The 18485-nt window shown below is 47.0% G+C and overlaps 1 protein-coding gene across 2 annotated transcripts; it reads left to right on the top strand.

Moving 5' to 3' along the window:
- The first annotated feature begins 8910 nt into the window (after positions 1-8910).
- On the top strand, positions 8911-18208 carry Psmd4 (proteasome 26S subunit ubiquitin receptor, non-ATPase 4). 2 transcript variants are annotated; one of them, XM_006232924.5, is made up of 9 exons: positions 8911-9044; positions 14358-14498; positions 15200-15314; positions 15833-15919; positions 16135-16203; positions 16362-16577; positions 16867-16975; positions 17135-17334; positions 17918-18204. In XM_006232924.5, exons 1-9 carry the CDS (start codon positions 9019-9021, stop codon positions 18086-18088), a joined length of 1134 nt encoding a protein of 377 aa, XP_006232986.1. In that variant the 5' UTR covers positions 8911-9018; the 3' UTR covers positions 18089-18204. The 2 variants fall into 2 exon arrangements, with proteins under 2 accessions (XP_006232986.1, NP_112621.1); NM_031331.1 differs by having other exon boundaries at positions 8948-9044; positions 16867-16984; positions 17918-18208.
- Positions 18209-18485: the final 277 nt, after the last annotated feature.

Raw genomic sequence — 18485 nt, 5'->3', positions numbered from 1 at the left:
GGTTGCTGGGCTTGACAGCATATTTTACCTGCTGAACCATTTTGCCAGCCCAATTTTGCGTCTTTCATCCCTTCAAAATCAGTATTAGAAGAGCCAGGTGCTGGCACACACCTTTAATCCCAGCATTTGGGAAGCAGAGGCCAGGGCAGGAGTCTCCTTAACTACAGCTTCTTTGCCAGCACTAGTTCGCCTGCATTTTTGAGTTATTTTTCTTAACAAAATGCAATAACCCTGTCACAGATTAAATGCCTTTCCACTGTGGTGTGCCTGTTAACTCTTATTCTGATAGACTCTACACTCACAGGGAGGTGGGGCTGCTCTAGTCAGGTTTCTATTATGATGAAATATCATGACCGAAGCAATTTGAGAAGGAAAGGATTTATTTGGCTTACACTTCCACATCACTGTTCATCACTGAAGGAAGTTAGGACAGGAACCTGGAGGCAGGAGCTGATGCAGAGACCATGGAGGGTGCTGCTTATTGACTTGCTCCCATGGCTTTCTCAGCGGGCTTTTTTTTTTTTTTTTTTTTGGTTTTTTTTTTTTTTTTTTTTCCGGAGCTGGGGACCGAACCCAGGGCCTTGCGCTTCCTAGGCAAGCGCTCTACCACTGAGCTAAATCCCCAGCCCCTCAGCGGGCTTTTTTATAGACCCCAGGACCACCAGCCCAGTGATGACACGACCAGTAATGAGTGGGGCTCTCTCCCATCAATCACTCATTAAGAAAATGCCCTGTATCAGGAACTTATGGAGACATTTTTCTCAATTAAGGCTCCCTCCTTTCAGATGACTCTAGCTTGTGTCAAGATGACAAAACTAAATGGCACAGAAGCCTCTAAGCAGGCCTGGGTGTGTGTGTGTGTGTGTGTGTGTGTGTGTGTGTGTGTGTGTGTGTGTGTAGAGGTCAGAGGAGTTGTGAGTAGCCGCTCTCCTAAATCCGTATTTCGAGGCATTTTCTTGCTATTCCTGCTACACTGCACTCAGGCTAGCTGGCGCACAAACTCCCAGGCATTTTCCTCTTAGTCTGCCATCTCACCGTGGAATGCAGGGATTACAGATCATGCTACCTCAACTGGTTTTTGTTTTTTGTTTTTTATGTGGGTCTGGGGTCAGTTCAACCCATCTAGTCTACAGAGTGAGTTTCAGGACTGCCAGAGCTACATAGTGAGACCCTGTCTTGAAACCACCACCATGGCTAACATAAGCCCTTCATTGAGTTGCTTCTGTATTTTACCACAGCAACAAGGAAGGAACTAAGATTCCTCTGCCAAATTCAACAGTTTAAAGTCTAGTCTCAGTCCAGCTCTCAGGACATAGCAGAATGCAGCTAGAATACATTACATAATTATATGAATTACCTTGTGGAAACCCAACCTAAACGTGCTTTCCTATGAACCTGCTTGAGCCAGCCCTCGACAGTCCTCACTGCTCTCTGATGTTCCTGATCTCCTGCAGAATGGCTCGTTAAGCTCTGCTTATAGAATCCAAAGGGTTTTCTAGCCCAATCTGCCAAATTCTGCAGTTTTTCCAAAATCCAGTTCTGTGGTAAACCTGACTGTGTGGCCTTTAGGCCTTGGGACTTATTAGGTTGGAGGACTGTGGAAGAGTTTGGAATTTTGAGCTAGGAGAGCTGCTGAGCGCTTTGGGGAGAGCATGACAGGCCATCCTTTGGGGGGTGTTTGGAAGATGAGAGTGCACACAGTGGATTCTGAACTATGAAGTTGCAAAGGATTAGGACTCTTGGGAACAGGTGGGGCCATTCCTGTGGTGTTTTGGCTAAAATCTGGCTTCATTCTGCCTGTGTTGTGATAAACTGAATGAAGTTGGATGGGGAGATGTGACTGGTTTGTCTGGCATGGGGGGTTTCAGGGCAGGAGAGGGTTCAGGTCGGTGCTGAGGAAGTAGGCGTGTTTGTTAAAGGGATTGATACCACTGAAGGCAGGTCTCAGATGCTGCCCTAGGAGCCTAAGGAAACCTGTTCTGAGGACAAACCCAGCTCATCAGAGATTCTGGAGAGGTTGTTAGTGAGTACGAACCCTTGCTGTTCTTACCAAGGGTCTGAGTTTGTTCTCAGCACACACACCCACTGGTAATCCAACTCTTCTGTCCCTGGAGGCACCTGCACACATGTGAGGTGCACACACATAAAAATAAATCTTAAGGGCTGGAGAGATGGCTCAGCGATTAAGAGCACTGACTTCTCTTCCTGAAGTCCCGAGTTCAAATCCCAGAAACCACATGGTGGTTCTCAACTGTCTGTAATGGGATCTGATGCCCTCTACTGGTGTGTCTGAAGACAGCTACAGTGTGCTCATAAATAAATAAATAAATCTTAAAAAAAAAAAAATCCCGAGCTGAAGGGATTCCTTGCCTCTTGAAAGCAAATACATAAGAATGTGTCGCCTCGGTCCTGCTAAGACTGAACCCCCAGTGAACGTGATTGTTGGGGGGAGGGCGGTAATGGGGGGAGGATGGGGAGGGGAACACCCATAAAGAAGGGGAGGGGGAGGGATTAGGGGGATGATTGCCCGGAAACCGGGAAAGGGAATAACACTCAAAATGTAAATAAGAAATACTCAAGTTAATTAAAAAAAAAAAAAAAAGAATGTGTCGCCTCTTGGTCCGAGTCCTGCTGTAATTAAGGGGGTGGGCACAAGAACTGACATCAGAACTTAGTAAGGTCATCCGCTTGATACTGGTTCAGAAGGCAAGGGTAGGCAGACATAAAGAGCAGTCAAGGCGGAGTCACTGCAGAGAAGCCCTGAGGGGCCATTACGTAGCATTTCGAGGGTGAAGATCCAGTTGTAAGAGATACCCCAGGATCCTGGAGATGGCCATGGCCGTGTGATGTCTGTCAAAGAGGGCTGTGGCTCTAGAGTGGACCGGTCTGAAAGAGAAACTTCGTTGCTGCGGTGGCTGAGGTGAAGAGATGGAGCCCTGCTGATTACAGGCTTGAGGTGCTTCACTTCCGGCTATAGCATTTGGTGTTTTTCCTGCTGGAATTAGGAGATTTGGCCTTTTTATTGTTTCCAAACAGGGTCTTTTGTTCGTTTGCTTACTTTAGGGTTTTGTTGTTGTTGTTTTGTTTTTGTTGTTTTGTTTTGTTTGAGACCTCTCTATAAAGCCCTGGCTGTCCGGGACCTCACTGTGTAGAGCAGGCCAGTCTTGAACTCACAGAGATCCACCTGCCTCTGCCTCCCATGTGATGGGATTCACCTGGCCTGAGACAAGGTCTTTTTATGTCTTCCTGGCTGGCTGGAGCTTGCTATGTAGTCCAGGCTGGCCTGGTTTCAAACTCAGAGATCCCACTGTGTGCATTAGAGGCGTGTACTACCAGGCCTGGCCTGAGACTTTAAACTTTTTGATTTATTGAGGTAGAGTTTTCTATGTAGCCCTGGCTATCCTAAAACTCACTCTACACCCAAGGCTGGCCTCCAAATGCTGGCATCAAAGGCAGGCACCACCACCTTGCTGAGACTTACCTTTCAAAGTGTTGAAATTGTTAATGACAGTGGGAACTTTTAAAGTTGGACCAAGTGTGGGCTGGAGAGATGGCTCAGAGGTTAAGAGCACTGGCTGCTCTTCCAGAGGTCCTGAGTTCAATTCCCAGCAACCACATGGTGGCTCACAACCATCTTCAATGGGATCTGGTGCCCTCTTCTGGTGTGTCTGAAGAGAGCGACAGTGTGCTCACATAAAAATAAAAATAAAAAAATTAAAGGGAAATAAAAAAGGTGGACTAAGTGTATTTTTTTGATTATAAGGTGACCGTGGGCTTACAGAGACAAAGAGTTATGGTTTTACATGGTGAACTTTATGTCTCAGGGCTGATAAGGGGTGGAGTTGTGATGTGTGGGGAGTCAGATGGATCCAGAACTTTCTCAGAGGCTCTGATGAAAGAACAAAGGAATCTTTACCTTGGTGTCCTTGCCCAAGGCTGGACTTGGCAAGTACCGTGTAGGGCTGGAGCTGGTGCCTCAGAGGAGTCAAGGCTGAGGTTCTGGAGGAATGGGAGACCTGAATCCTCGGGCTGGATCATCCGCTGGGGCGGCTGGGTCTGACTTATCCTGTTTTCCAACTTTGTTGCATCTGCTGACCTTGGCTGTTTCCCCTCCCCCACCCCCACCGATGACAATATATGATGCGATTTTTCCTTCTTTACAGGGTCTCACTGTGTAGCTCTGGCTGTCCTGCAACTCACTCTGTAGACCAGGCTGGTCTCCAACGCAGAGATCCACCTGCCTCTGCCAACCAGTGAAGCGGTGCTTCTTAACAAACTTGCTTGGCATCGGTCCTTGGCGAGCGAGCACAAGGCCTCCTGGTCCCAGCCATTGCTTTGTCTTTGTCGTCTTGACTTCTTGTCTTCTTTCTCTTCTGTTCTTCCACTCCACACCTCAGGATTCTGAACCCTGTTTTTGGGAATTTGGGTCAGGAACCTTGTAATTGTCAACTTGACATAACCTGTGGGAGAAGGACCTCTGAAAATGTCTGAGTGTAAGAGATTATCTTTTTTCTGTTTGCTTTGTTTTTCTTTTTTCTTACTTTTTTTTTTTTCTTTTTTTCGGAGCTGGGGGACCGAACCCAGGGCCTTGCGCTTGTTAGGCAAGTGCTCTACCACTGACCTAAATCCCCAACCCCGAGAGAACTGCTTTGTTTTTCAAGACAGGGTCTTTCTTTTTTTTTTTTTTTTTTTTGGTTCTTTTTTTCGGAGCTGGGGATCGAACCCAGGGCCTTGCGCTTCCTAGGTAAGCGCTCTACCACTGAGCTAAATCCCCAGCCCCAAGACAGGGTCTTTCTGAATAGCCATGGCTGTCCTGAAACTTGGTCTGTAGACTAAGCTGGCCTTGAACTCAGAGACTCTCCTGCATCTGCACCCCCACCAAGTGCTAGGATTAAATGTGGAGCATTAATCCACCACTAACCAGCAATGATGATGTTGATTACATTGATTGATGTTGGTTGGGGTCACCATTCCCTGGGATTGGGGTCCTGGGCTGAATAAATATTAGAGTATATAAGCACATAAGGGGTGTGAGCAGAACTTGCATGTGTGCATTAAGTTTTTGCTCTTTTCACTTGACTGTGGCTATGGTGTGACTGAGTAGCTGCTTCCAGCTCCAACACCCTGATGGCCTGTAACCTAGAACTGTGAGTCACATAAAGGTCCTTCTGTCAGGGACTTTTATCACAGAGATAGAAAAGGAAACTAAGACCAAGCACCAATCATTACAATGTTACTAACAGGCCAGCCAGATAGCTCAGTAGGTGAAGCCACTTGTCCCCACAATTGAAACCTGGTGCAAGGGAAGAACTGGTCCGCACCCGTTGTCTTTTGACTTCCACTGCATTCTGTGACACTCGGACAGCTACATGGACACAGTGCACACACATACTCAGGCACACACATATACTCTAACTAGGTAGGGGTGGAGAAAGACCTCATGGCTCAGAGCACTGCTGCCCATGCTGAAGACCCAGGCTTGGTGCCCGGCTCCCTGGGGAGCCTCAGAAGCAGCTGTAACCCCAGCTCCAAGGAACTGACCCCCACACAGACAACACGGATATTAAAGAAACTAAAAAGAGATTATTAAAAGAAATCAATAGGGCCTTGAGAGCTGGCTCAAGGTTAAGAGCACTCGTTGCTCTTGCTGAGAACGGAGCTTCCATTCCCAGCATCCATGTGTCCATTCACAAGTGTCTGTGACTCCAGTTCCAAGGACTCTGATTCCCTCTGGACCTCTGCAGACACTACACACATGTGGTGCACATACACACATGAAGGCAGACACACACACACGCACACATACACACACACACGCACACACACATGCACACACACACACACAAAATTACAAAGTAAGCAAAGCCTTTAAAAGCAGAAAAACTACAGCCGTAAAGGCAGACAAACAAGTTCGTTTAGCTAAAGGATACTTTATTAAAATCCATAAAGCAGGGGTTGGGGATTTAGCTCAGTGGTAGAGTGCTTGCCTAGCAAGCACAAGGTCCTGGGTTCGGTCCCCAGCTCTGAAAAAAAGAAAAGAAAAACAAAATCCATAAAGCATTTGCAAGAAACAGACCAGACCCAGGATTCCCAGTTGGATTTCCTGGGTTGTGGGGTATTAATCAAAGCATTTTAAATTTTTTGTTGTTGTTTTGTTTTTTGAGACAGTGTTTCTCTGTGTAGCCTTGGCTATCCTGAAACTTACTCTATAGGTCAAGCTGGCGGCGAACTCAGAGATCCACCTGCCTCTGCCTCCTGAGTACTGGGATTAAAGGTCTGCACCACCATTGCCTGGCGGAACTTTCTTTTTTGTTTTGTTTTGTTTTTGGTGGGGGGAGGTTTTTTGTTTTGTTTTGTTTTTTGTTGTTTGTTTTAATTAAGGATTGAAATTGGGGCCTTGGCTGTGTTCAGCAAGCACCTGACCACTGAGGCACTCCTGATGTATTCTTTTATTTATTTTTAAGTTCTTTTTTTTTAAGAATTATTTATTTTATTTATATGAGAACACTGTCGCTGTCTTCAGACACACCAAAAGAGGGCATCAGATCCCATTACAGATGGTTGTGAGCCACCATGTGGTTGGTGGGATTTGAACTCAGGACCTCTGGAAGAGCAGTCAGTGCTCTTAACCCCTGAGCCATCTCTCCAGTCCCTTAGAATGCTGATCCTCTACAAAGCCAGAAAGGACTCCCTTTTTATTTATTTTTTAATAAAACATTGTCTTTATTTTTTAATCTAAAACCATTATTTTATGATATCTTTTAGCATACTCAGATGGGTTGACATTCAAGCAAACGTCCCTTACTGTGGTAGGAGTTGCAGTAACCTCTGGGTGTGTTTGGTAGTGATGAGGTAAAGCTGCTGCAGTCTAGAGACATCACCCTCAGGCTTTGAAGACTGGCTGCCAGGGGGCCACAATGACAGTGTAATCCAGGAGCCAATAAAATAAAATAACACACTGGGGAGGGAGCTTCAAAATACTTCAAAATGATCGTAGACAGATTCTTGGCATACTGTGGTTTGACAGTTTACAGTGACCAACATAACAGCAAAGACAGTATTATTTATACCTTTAGTATATGGAAGACAGATTTTCAAGTCACAGTCATAAATCCTGTGATAGCTCCTGAGACAAGTTACCCTGTGCCCTGCACCCTTCCTATGCCAGTGAGAAATGGAAACACAGAATAAAAAGTGGCTTACTGTACATTTCAAATGTTATCCCCCTTCCTGGTTTCCCCTCCAGAAATCTGCTATCTTCCCTGCTTCTATGAGGGTGCTCCCCCACCCTCCCACCCACCCCACTCCCTCCCATCTCCCTGCCCTGACATTCCCCTATGCTGACAGGACCAAGGGCCTCTCCTCCCATTGATGCCTGACAAGGCCATCCTCTGCTACATATGCAACTGGAGCCATGGGTCCATCCCTGTGTACTCTTGGGATAGTGGTTTAGTCCCTGGGAGCTCTGGGGGTCTGGATGGTTGATATTGCTGTTCTTATGAGGTTGCAAACCCCTCAGAAAAGACTCCTTAACTAAGAGACATCTTTTAAGCCATGCTTCCTTTTTATTTTTGAAACTTCTCTTCCCAAGATGACCTTGACCTTGTAGCCATTCCACTTTGTAGTGAGATCACAGGCAAGCTCCAACAGGCCTTCTTTTCTTTGACCCCCAGACAAGGTCTTATTGTATATAAGACTACCCTGACTACCCTGGAACTCATTATGTAGATCAGGCTGTTGTTGAACCCACTTATCTGTCTGCCTCTGCTTCCCAGGGGTTGGTGTTAAAGGTGTTGATTAACAAACAAACCAAGATAACTTGCTGGTTTTTCCTCTGTTCTTTGGGTGAGTACATGGTGTTCATTGGGGGCTGGAGAAATGGTTCAGTGTTTAAGAGTGTTCACTGCTTTTCCTAGAGTACCAGAGTTCAGTTCCCAGCACTCAGATAGTCAGTTCACAACTGCCTGGAGCTCCAGTTCCAGGAGATTTGATTTTCTTTTTTCAGCCACTGCCAGCACCTGAATACACACACAAACTCTTAGATTTTTTTTTTCTTTTCTTTTTTTTTGGAGCTGGGGACCGAACCCAGGGCCTTGTGCTTGCTAGGCAAGCGCTCTAACACTGAGCTAAATCCCCAACCCCCACACTTAGATTTTAAAAAAAAAATTTTTTTTTAAAAATTGGTCAAAACTTTTCTGGATTCCTTCATCCTGTCAGAGTCAATACTAGAGATAGGGACTGCAAAGATTTTTTTTTTCTGTACTTAATTAAACGCAGGCAGTAGAGGGGGCAGGGAGAAAAAAAAAACGCAAGCAGTAAATAAATCAAATTTGAGGGTACAAGTGTTTATAGCAATTGCATAAACACAGTGCAATGGGAAACAGGGAGTTAAGAGTGTGATTAACGATCCTGACACATTGTCAAAATGATTATGCTTGAACTGACATATCCATAGTAGTGCATGCACACGTGTGTGTCTATGTGTTTTTCAGGCAGTCTCACTATGTAGCTATGTAGCCCAGGTTGGCCTGGAAATTGCAGATCACATCTAAGTATGATGGTGTACCATGTAAACGGGGGTGAAGCAAGGAGATCAGTTTAGCCTGAGTTCCACAGCGAATTTGCAGCCATCCTTTCTCAAACCGTAACAACAAAAACAAAACAAAAACCCAAACATATACAGAGAGCAGAGGAGGGGTAAATTACAGCTCTCCTGCCTTCCACTGCAGAATGTTGGTGCCTGGCGAGAGCTGTGCAGAGAGGTTGCACACCTGTGCAGAGAGCTAAGAGCTAGCTGCTCCGGAAGCAAGCGGCTGCTAAGGTAACCGACTCAACTGGATGAGCAACCCTTACATGTCCACGACGCCTACAAGTCCCAGAACGCACCGCGGGGCGGAGGCGGGGCAGAGGCGGGGCAGCGTGAAGACTGAGTTCTTTGATTGGTGATGAGCGCCAGGCCAATCGGAGGTGCTGTTGTTTGTCAGTCCCGGAGCCGGTCCGCAAAGGAAAGGTGGCAAGATGGTGTTGGAGAGCACTATGGTTTGGTGAGGAACTTCGGACGTGGCCGGGGGCGCGTCTGGGTTGCTGTTGCGCGTGGCGCCGAAGCCTGAGGGCCTGGGTTGGGGACTGGGCGGCCGGGCGAGATGTGGCTTTGGGGCCCGCAGGAGACAGGCAGGCGACTCCCTGAGTCATCCCGGCCCAGGAACGCAGGCCCGGGAACCCTGGTTCCCTTCCTGGACCCTGCTTCCCTGTCTCCCGTAAAGCAGACGCCAATCGCCCCTTCCACTCGCCTCCAATGTTTTTCCTCTTCTCTGTACTTTTATCTCACGTAAACCTCACAACAGCATTCAAGGAAAATAGTCCTTCATTCCATAACGAGTCTGAAGGACTTTAGGTGATCTGCTGTAGCCACACAGCCAATTAAGTGGTCGTGATGAGCAAGAGTCAAATTCAAAACTACAGTGTTCTTCTCCGATGAATTAGTTCTTACCAAGTTTACACTTGGGATGAGTACCTATTAGGAGTTAGATTAGAAACTGAGGACAAGAAAAATAAGTAAAGCTGAGAACATATTTTTTCAGGGCTACAAGAGGGCTTTGTTTTTGTGTTTTCAGATACTGGGAATTGAACCCAGAGCATCGTGAATGCTGGGAAAGTGCTCTACCAATGAGCCACACCCCTTCTAGATTGTACTTATTGTCATCGTTATTTTTTTAGATGGAGTTTTGACACTGTAGTTCTGGTTGGTTTTGAAGTCTTTATTTGAAAAGATACACAGGCTGGCCTTGAACTTGGGATGAGTATGTAGGATTATAAGCCAGCGTCCCTAGGCTCGTGTTTCTGTTTTGGAGGGCAAGGCAGAGGGTTTTCATGATCAGGACTACCTAGCAAGATTCTGTCTCAGAACAAGACAACCAGGATGCCCAGTTAAATTTGAATTTCAAGCAAATCAAGAGTAATTTTTTAGTATAAAAAGGGAATTTTTATAGGTTTTTTTTTCTTCTGGAGTTGAGGACCGAACCCAGGGCCTTGTGCTTGCTAGGCAAGCGCTCTACCACTGACCTAAATCCCCAACTCCTTAAAAAGGAATTTTAAGTGCAACCCAAATATTGCTCTTACAAGTTACTTGTGGGAGCTGGGCAGTGGTGGTGTACACCTTTAATCCCAGCACTTGGGCAGCAGAGGCAGATTGATCTTTGTGAGTTTGAAGCCAGCCTGGTCTTCAGAGCAAGTTTTAGGACAGCTCTAAAAAGATGATAAAACAAAAACAACAAAAGAGTTACTTGTTGAGGGTGAGAGGCGACTCAGTGGGTAAGAGCACTTGCTGGTCTTGCAGAGAACTAGAGTTTGGTTCCAAGCACCCGTACTGTACTGTTCACTGCTGCCTTCTTGACAGGACCAGAAGAGCCAGTGCCTTTGATCTCTGTAGATGTGCATGCAAACATACCTAAAAACAATAAAAATAAAACTCGAAAGTCATTCATTATTCACCTGAAACTTAAAATTTAACCTTAAGTCCTGTATTTTTTTCTAAGTATTCACTTCTGGGAGAGAGTATTAAAAAGAAGATGGATTTAGAATTCAAACTGTTTGCTGGTTGGCACTTAGGTTTTGCACATTGTGGGAGAATTGTAGTAACTTCTGTGTCTCATAGTATAAGTAGGTAAGCCGTACGTATGTGGTGGTGGTGTGTGGGAAGTCCTCAAAATTTAAGAGGTGTAAAGAGACATGTTGAGGAGGAGAGGTCATTACAAAGTTGCTGAAGTAAAGGTCCCATGTTGGAGAAATAGACCAGAGTGACCCTTTACACAGATTGTTGTTATAAGGTGGGAGAAGTCACTGTAGAAAGACATGTCTGAAGACTTGAGCTCTGTTCTATACCCCAATAAGGAGATTCTGAGGGTGATGGAGTTAGATCTTTGTACAGACTGGTATTGATTTAAGAATATTGATCTGACTAGATGTGGTACACACCTATAAATGATGGTTGAGACAAGGATCATGAGTTTGAGGTCAACTTGGAATGCATATTGAGGTCCTGCTTCAAAAAAAATTACTGGATTGATACATGAAAGGAAAGATTAGGACCCGTGACTTTAGTGGTCAATGTGACTGCCCAGGAACAGAAGAAGGAGACCCACCCTCCTGTTTTCTGAGGTGTCCTGCATTTCCAGGCAACAGGATTCTCTGTAGGGGCCTATTCTAAAATGCAAGTGTTTTGACTTTAGCCTTAATCTGCTGAATCAGATTCTCTTGTTAGTTTTTTTATACACGGCATTACACTTGGACAGTAAAGCTAGCCTAGAGCTCACTGTTGTGTTTATTGTTGTTATATAGAGATGTTAGCTCAGGTCAGACGCGCTGCCCCACACCTGTAATCCTGGACTTAGGAGGTAGACTCAGGAAAATCAGTTCATCTTCAGTTATAGAAAGCTCACCCTGTTTCTAAGGGAGACTGAGGTTGGGAAGGGGCAGAGTGAGAGGATCTCAGTATGTTGCCCCCAAATCCTGGATTCAAGAAGTCCTCATTCCTTGGCTTCCCAAGTAGCTGAACCTACAGGCATGCTCTGTTGCCTGTCCTGTGTTGACAGATTAATTGATTTTGCAAGACTGAGTAAGGATCAAACCCTGGGCCTTGTTGATGCTAAGCAAGTACCCCACCACAGAACTTCCTCCCAGCTGTGGTCAGGATTAAAATTATGGTGTCATGGGAAGGTTGGGTAATACCTTTAAGCCCAAGTTTTTATGATTTGGGGAATGAAGAATGACATGCTGTTGAGGGAAGCAGTTCTTTTTTTTTTTTTTTTCGGAGCTGGGGACCGAACCCAGGGCCTTGCGCCTGATAGGCAAGCGCTCTACCACTGAGCTAAATCCCCAACCCGAGGGAAGCAGTTCTAAGAAATACAACAACACTACCCCACCATACCAAGCTGGAAAGAGAGAAGGCTGGGCAGTATGGTGTTTTGTCTGAAACAGGCTCTTGCTATGTAGCCCTGCCAGGAATTCCCTGTAGTCCTCCTGCCTCTGCCATAGTAGAATTAACATTGACAGTGTGGCTTTTTAAGGGATGTGTGCATAGGTGGTAAGGCACCTATGGTTTTTCCACCAGTAACCACTCTCCTTCCCCAGCGAAGGTAGCACAGCTTCGACGTCCATGTCAGTTCTCTCTCTAAAGCACCTTTCCTATTCTGACCGTTTCCCCATCTATCCATTCATCGGCTTGCCCACAGTCCTTACCCTTAGTGGCTGTCCCATCTGACCGTGCTTGAAGCCTCTGTTTTTATATTTGGATCTGCCACACCCCCTGGAAGAGTACTGGGGGGCTGTTTCAGGAAGGCAGGGCTTCAGTGAGATGGCCAGTGCATCAGCTGGATCTTCACATAGTTTGTTCACAGATGTGTGTTTGGGTCACCACTAAACTACTCTCTTGGAATGCTTCCTGTTTTGTTGTGGTATGACCAAATCCAGGGTATCATACATGAAACCTGTGTGTATCTTTGCTAAGTGTTAGGTACTATGCTCAGTACTTCCATGCATGTAAAAATACAAGGAAAAAACAAGACAGCTCAGGTGGTAGAAGTGCTTGCCTTGTGAGTCTGATGACCTGCTCAGTCTCTGCCCTCTGATTTCTGTATGCAAGTTGCAGCAGCATGTGCCCATTTTCGATCTGAGTTCCCAAAAGTAATAGAATGGAAAAGTGAAGTAACTGGGCCTTAGAGAAACAAGCAACTTTCTTAGAGTTAAAAAATAGGTGTTGGGGATTTAGCTCAGTGGTAGAGCGGTTGCCTAGCAAGCGCAAGGCCCTGGGTTTGGTTCTCGGCTCCGAAAAAATAAATAAATTAAAAAAACAAACAAACAAAAAAAAAACAACCAGGGGCTGGAGAGCGATGTTCAGTGGTGAAAAGAGCTCTGGCTGCTGTTCTATTGAATTAGAACCAGAGGACATGGTTCTAATTCCTAGCATCTAAGTGTTCCAAATTGTCTGTAACTCCAGTTCCAGGGAACCCAACACCTGCTTCTGGCATCCATAAGCAGTCGGCAAGCTCATGGCACCAGTACATACATGCAGACAAAACAGCCGTACACACAAATGGATAGTTTTAATAGTAGCTGCGAATGAAAACTTGAGCTTGTGCCTCAGCTGATATTACACTGCCCAATAGTCAGTCCTGTTTCTGCTTTTTCAGCACATTACCCTTCCTTACTAGTTTTTATTTTATTTATTACCAGATAAAGCTTTAGAAGGTGGACAAAAGTTACCACTGAGCTAGAGTTTTGTTTTCAAGTAGAATAAAGTATCTTGTTCTGATCACTGCTCCCTTCCTTAGCACAGTAGTGTCACTGCCTGCAAGAACTCTCCTAGACTTCAAGGGTCACCAAGAGTTGGTCCTGGGGCTTGGGGATTTAGCGCAGTGGTAGAGCACTTGTCTAGCAAGCGCAAGGCCCTGGGTTCGGTCCCCAGCTCCGAAAAAAAAAGAAAAGGGAAAAAGAAAAAAAAAAAAGAGAGATGGTCCTGAACCAGTTGGCTCAATGGTAGGTGGTAGGTTGTGTGACCAAAAAAAGGTGGGAAACTCTGAGAAGCCAGAGTCTATTACATAGACTTTGGTTTGGGTTTGTTGTTGTTTTCTTTGAGATAGGGTCTTACATAGCTCAAGCTGTCCTCAAACTTTTTTTTTTTTTTTTTTTTTTTTTGGTTCTTTTTTTCGGAGCTGAGGACCAAATCCAGGGCCTTGTGCTTCCTAGGCAAGCGCTCTACCACTAAGCTAAATCCCCAGCCCCTGTCCTCAAACTTATAATATAGTTGAGGCTGGCCGTGAGTTCCTGATCCTCCTAGCTACATACACGGAGTTCCAGGATTACAGCTGTGTGCTGCCTTACCTGTTAAAGATGGAAAGAGTTGGGGTTGGGGATTTAGCTCAGTGGTAGAGCGCTTGCTTGCCTAGGAAGCGCAAGGCCCTGGGTTCGGTCCCCAGCTCTGAAAAAAAGAACCAAAAAAAAAAAAAAAAAAAAGATGGAAAGAGTTACAGGCTGGAGAGCTGACTCAGAGGTTAAGAGCACTGACTGTTCTTCCAGAGGTCCCGAGTTCAATTCCCAGCAACTACATGGTGACTCACAACCATCTGTAATGAGATCCAATGCCTTCTTTTGGTGTGTCTAAAAGCAGGGACAGTGTACTCACATAAAATAAATCTTAAAAAAAAAGATAGAAAGTTCTAGGTGATTCTGTGTTCCAAGAAGCCTGAGAGCCACTGCTGTACCACATGAACCTGGCAGAGGTTGAAAGGGTCCTCCATTATAGGAGATGGTTCAGGGGAATCCTCCAGTGTTCTTTTCCCCTTTTTCTCCTACTCTGACAGTGTGGACAACAGTGAGTACATGCGGAATGGAGACTTCCTTCCCACCCGGCTGCAGGCCCAGCAGGATGCTGTCAACATTGTATGTCACTCAAAGACCCGAAGCAACCCTGAGAATAACGTGGGCTTGATCACGCTGGCCAAGTACGTGGGACACAGTGGGGCTGTGAAGGTGGGTGGTGCTCCCATATTGGGCTGCAGGTGATCGCCCTTCGGTTGATCGCACAGGCTGGGCCCATCCCTCCCTGTGCTCCACCTCCTTGAGCAGCGGCACAGCTTGTTGTGCGGGGAGGATGTCCACACAGGGTTTTTCATGTAGTCCTGGCGACCTTCAAACTTGATAATGTACCTTTCTCTTTTTAAGATTTATTTTGTATTATATGCATATAAATGTTTTGTCTGCATGTATGTGTGTGTATGCACCGTGGTCATTCATAATGCCCACAGAGGTCAGAAAAGGGGTTAGATCTCCTGGAACGGGGTTGCAGCTGATTGTGATTAGCCATGTGGGTGCTGGGAACTGAAGGTGGGGCCTCCGCAACAGCAGTGAGTGCTCATAACCAAGGAACCATCTCTCCAGAAAAAAGATGAATAGCCAGGTAGTGGCGGCACACACCTTTATCCCAGCACTCGGGAGCAGAGACAGGCAGATCTCTGAGTTTGAGGCCAGCCCGGTCTACATAGTGAGTTTCAGGACAGCCAGGACAGAGAAATCCTGTCTCTGGGGGGAAAAGAAAGAAAGAAAAGAAGGAAGGAAGGAAGGAAGGGAGGAGAGAAGGAGGTGATGAATGGTTAGGAAGCACTTGTGTGATCTGAACTGACTAAAATGCTTTACTCATACCCAGTGACTGTGAGGTGCTGACCACACTCACCCCTGACACTGGCCGAATCCTCTCCAAGCTCCACACTGTCCAGCCCAAAGGCAAGATCACCTTCTGCACTGGCATCCGCGTGGCCCATGTGAGTCCTGCTGGCTCCCTGCTGTGAGGGTTGGTGACCATTTCTCCAGAGCTGTGATCGAGTGCTAAGTAGAGCATGATGGGAGAGGATCTAGTGCAGTGGCTCTCAGCCTTCCTAAGGCTGTGATCCTTCAGTCTGGCTCCTCGTGCTGTGCTGACCCCAACCAGGACATTGTTTTTGGTGCTACTCATAACTACCATTTTGCCCACTGTTAGGAATTATAATGTAAATTTCCAATGTGCTACCCTGTGAAAGGGTCGTCCAACTCCTTCCCAGGTTGGGAACCACTGACTTAGAGGGCACTTACTCAGTATAGAAAGGATGGGCAGGATGAGTGTGGGGAATATGAAGTCTGGTCTTACACTCTGGTCCACCTGAGGCACAACAGAAGGAAGAGGCGTGTATTGAATGAGTAGACTCTGAGGTTCGCAGGTACTGTAAGGAGCAGGAAGAACAGACTGACACAGGGAGGGACATGTGCTTCCTGCGATTGATGGGAACTTCTTTTCCTCTCCAAGCTGGCTCTGAAGCACCGGCAGGGCAAGAATCACAAGATGCGCATCATCGCCTTCGTGGGTAGCCCTGTGGAGGACAACGAGAAGGATGTGAGTCTGCAGATGGCCCCCACGCAGAGCCTCCTTTTGGCAGTATCTGGCAGTACTTAGAACTGGGCAGAGGTGTTAGGCATGTCACCTGGGGAAGGTGATTGTGAGTTCAGTGCTGGGGCAGACGTTTGGTAGGATGCTGAATTTCTGTATGCTTCTATGAGGCAAGTTCAGTCCTCACTACAGACAATGAATTTCTTGATTTTTCTCCCTAGCTGGTGAAACTAGCTAAACGCCTTAAGAAAGAAAAAGTGAATGTTGACATCATCAATTTTGGGGAAGAGGTAAGTCAGGATTTTAGGCATGGGATCCAATCCCATGGTTTGGAGTAGGACCGTCCTTTTCTAGAGTTGAGTCCCCACTAGGACTCTGGAGACAGCTGCAGCCACAGACTGAAGCAGTAAGTGATGGAGGTCTCTGTTGTGTGCTCTCTACTCTGCAGGAGGTGAACACAGAGAAGCTGACAGCCTTTGTGAACACATTAAACGGCAAGGACGGAACTGGATCACATCTAGTGACAGTGCCTCCTGGGCCCAGCCTGGCCGATGCTCTCATCAGTTCTCCTATTCTAGCTGGGGAAGGCGGCGCCATGCTGGGTCTTGGTGCCAGTGACTTTGAGTTTGGAGTAGATCCCAGTGCTGATCCTGAATTGGCCCTGGTAAGCAAATGTTGACCCTGCGGTTCTGTTTGCATACACATATCCAGCTGATGGGACTAGACAGTCCTGAGCACTCCCACTGTTTTCTAAGACCCTTTTCCCTTCCTTGAAGGGCATCAACGCAAGGCTCTAGTGTCTTCATTTTTCCCAATTAAATCCCAAGCTCTGCCTTGCTTCTTCCATTCTCCCTTACGACCTGTCAGGGTTACAGCTTTTTCGCCATGTTGTAAGCCAGAGCCACAGCATCAAGTGTGGTCCCCAGGAGTTGATCTCTCTTGCTCTTTACCAGGCCCTTCGTGTCTCTATGGAAGAGCAGCGGCAGCGGCAGGAGGAGGAGGCACGACGGGCTGCTGCAGCCTCTGCAGCTGAGGCTGGAATTGCCACACCTGGGACTGAAGGTGAACGAGGTGGATTCCAAAGTCCTGGGCCTGAGGATGCTAGCTATTTCAAGCTGTGGTGGGGAGGGCTGGGCTGGGGTGGCCTGGGCTGGGCTGGGGAGTAGTGACAGCCCTGTGGAATATGTACTAGGTCTATCCTGCTCTTCTGTCTTTGCCCAGACTCAGATGATGCCCTACTGAAGATGACCATCAGCCAGCAGGAGTTTGGCCGTGCGGGGCTTCCTGACCTAAGCAGCATGACAGAGGAAGAGCAGATTGCCTATGCCATGCAGATGTCCCTGCAGGGAGCAGAGTTTGGCCAAGCAGAATCAGGGGACATCGATGCCAGCTCAGCCATGGACACATCTGAGCCAGTCAAGGTGAGGGCCAGCAGTGACCCTCCAATACAGCCAGGCCTGAAGTCCCCTTGTATTCAGATCCTTATCCATTTAGGGCCACAGCCTTTCCTTCCTAGCATTTCAGAAGAAGGGTCTTGAGCAACAGAAGGAAACACGTAGGTGTGTGTTTCTTTGTAAACCTTACCAAGACAACAGAGTGAGTTAGAGAAGTGTTCCATTGTCCTGTAGTTTCCTAATGGGTGTGGCCTGTCATCTCCATACTTAACAGTTCTGTGGGACTCCTCCCAAGAGGGTCTGGGGGAAAGGAGTGCTGGGTGTCCACCCCCCACCCCCCAAACACCTCCCACCCCCCCGAAAGCTGCTGTGGTGGTGTTTAGTTTTCCTGTCAGTTCAGTTAGCAGGGTTCTCAGGCTTCTGCGTTGTCAGGAGTGCTCACCATTCGTGGGCACACATCTTGTTAACTTGCCCCTTTCCTTCCCTTGGCTGCATACCCCACCCCTGCAGTCAGGAGTGGGCAGCATCATGTTGCTGTCCCTCACACTGTGTGCTCCCTGCCACCACACTCTGCTGTTCCATGTGCCCAGTTCATGGTGCCCTTTTTCAGGAGGAGGATGACTATGACGTGATGCAGGACCCAGAGTTCCTTCAGAGCGTCCTAGAGAACCTTCCCGGTGTGGATCCCAACAATGAAGCCATTCGAAATGCAATGGGCTCTCTGGCCTCCCAGGCCACCAAGGATGGCAAGAAGGACAAGAAAGAGGAAGAGAAGAAGTGAGGCCGGAGGGAGGGGTAGCCGAGTCTGCCCTGGGGACTGTAAGGATGGGGTTGGATAAAGACTTAGATGTGCTCTGCGGCCTTGACAACGGAATAAAGCTTGGAGTTTTCCCTTTGCTTCAATAGTGATAGCTTTCACAGAGGGGAGGCGTGGACCTGAAGTAATGTCCTCCACTTCCTGCTCTGCAGATGACCTCTTCCCCTCTTCTCCATCCCTGACATCCTTGGGCTTTGCTGAGGACCATTGAGGCGAATCGAGGACTGCAGCAGGATCACAGTCTAAGGACAAGTGAACAGTGCATGTCTGACTTAAAAGACTGCGTGTGTGAGTGTGTGTGTGTGTGTGTGTATTTTGAGATGTATGTAGCCTAGTCTGGTCTATAATTATTTTTTTTTCT

Source organism: Rattus norvegicus, chromosome 2 (genome assembly GCF_036323735.1).
Source record: "Rattus norvegicus strain BN/NHsdMcwi chromosome 2, GRCr8, whole genome shotgun sequence".
NCBI classification, from domain to species: domain Eukaryota; kingdom Metazoa; phylum Chordata; class Mammalia; order Rodentia; family Muridae; genus Rattus; species Rattus norvegicus.
Note: the sequence above shows the minus strand (reverse complement) of the source record. Positions and strands in the feature narration are given on the sequence as shown.

Coding starts and splice junctions, on each gene's coding strand:
- Psmd4 (NM_031331.1), top strand. CDS start 9,019: ATGGTGTTGGAGAGCACTATGGTTTG. Junction 15,315..15,832: donor CTGGCATCCGCGTGGCCCAT/GTGAGTCCTGCT, acceptor TTCCTCTCCAAG/CTGGCTCTGAAGCACCGGCA. Junction 16,204..16,361: donor TCATCAATTTTGGGGAAGAG/GTAAGTCAGGAT, acceptor TCTACTCTGCAG/GAGGTGAACACAGAGAAGCT.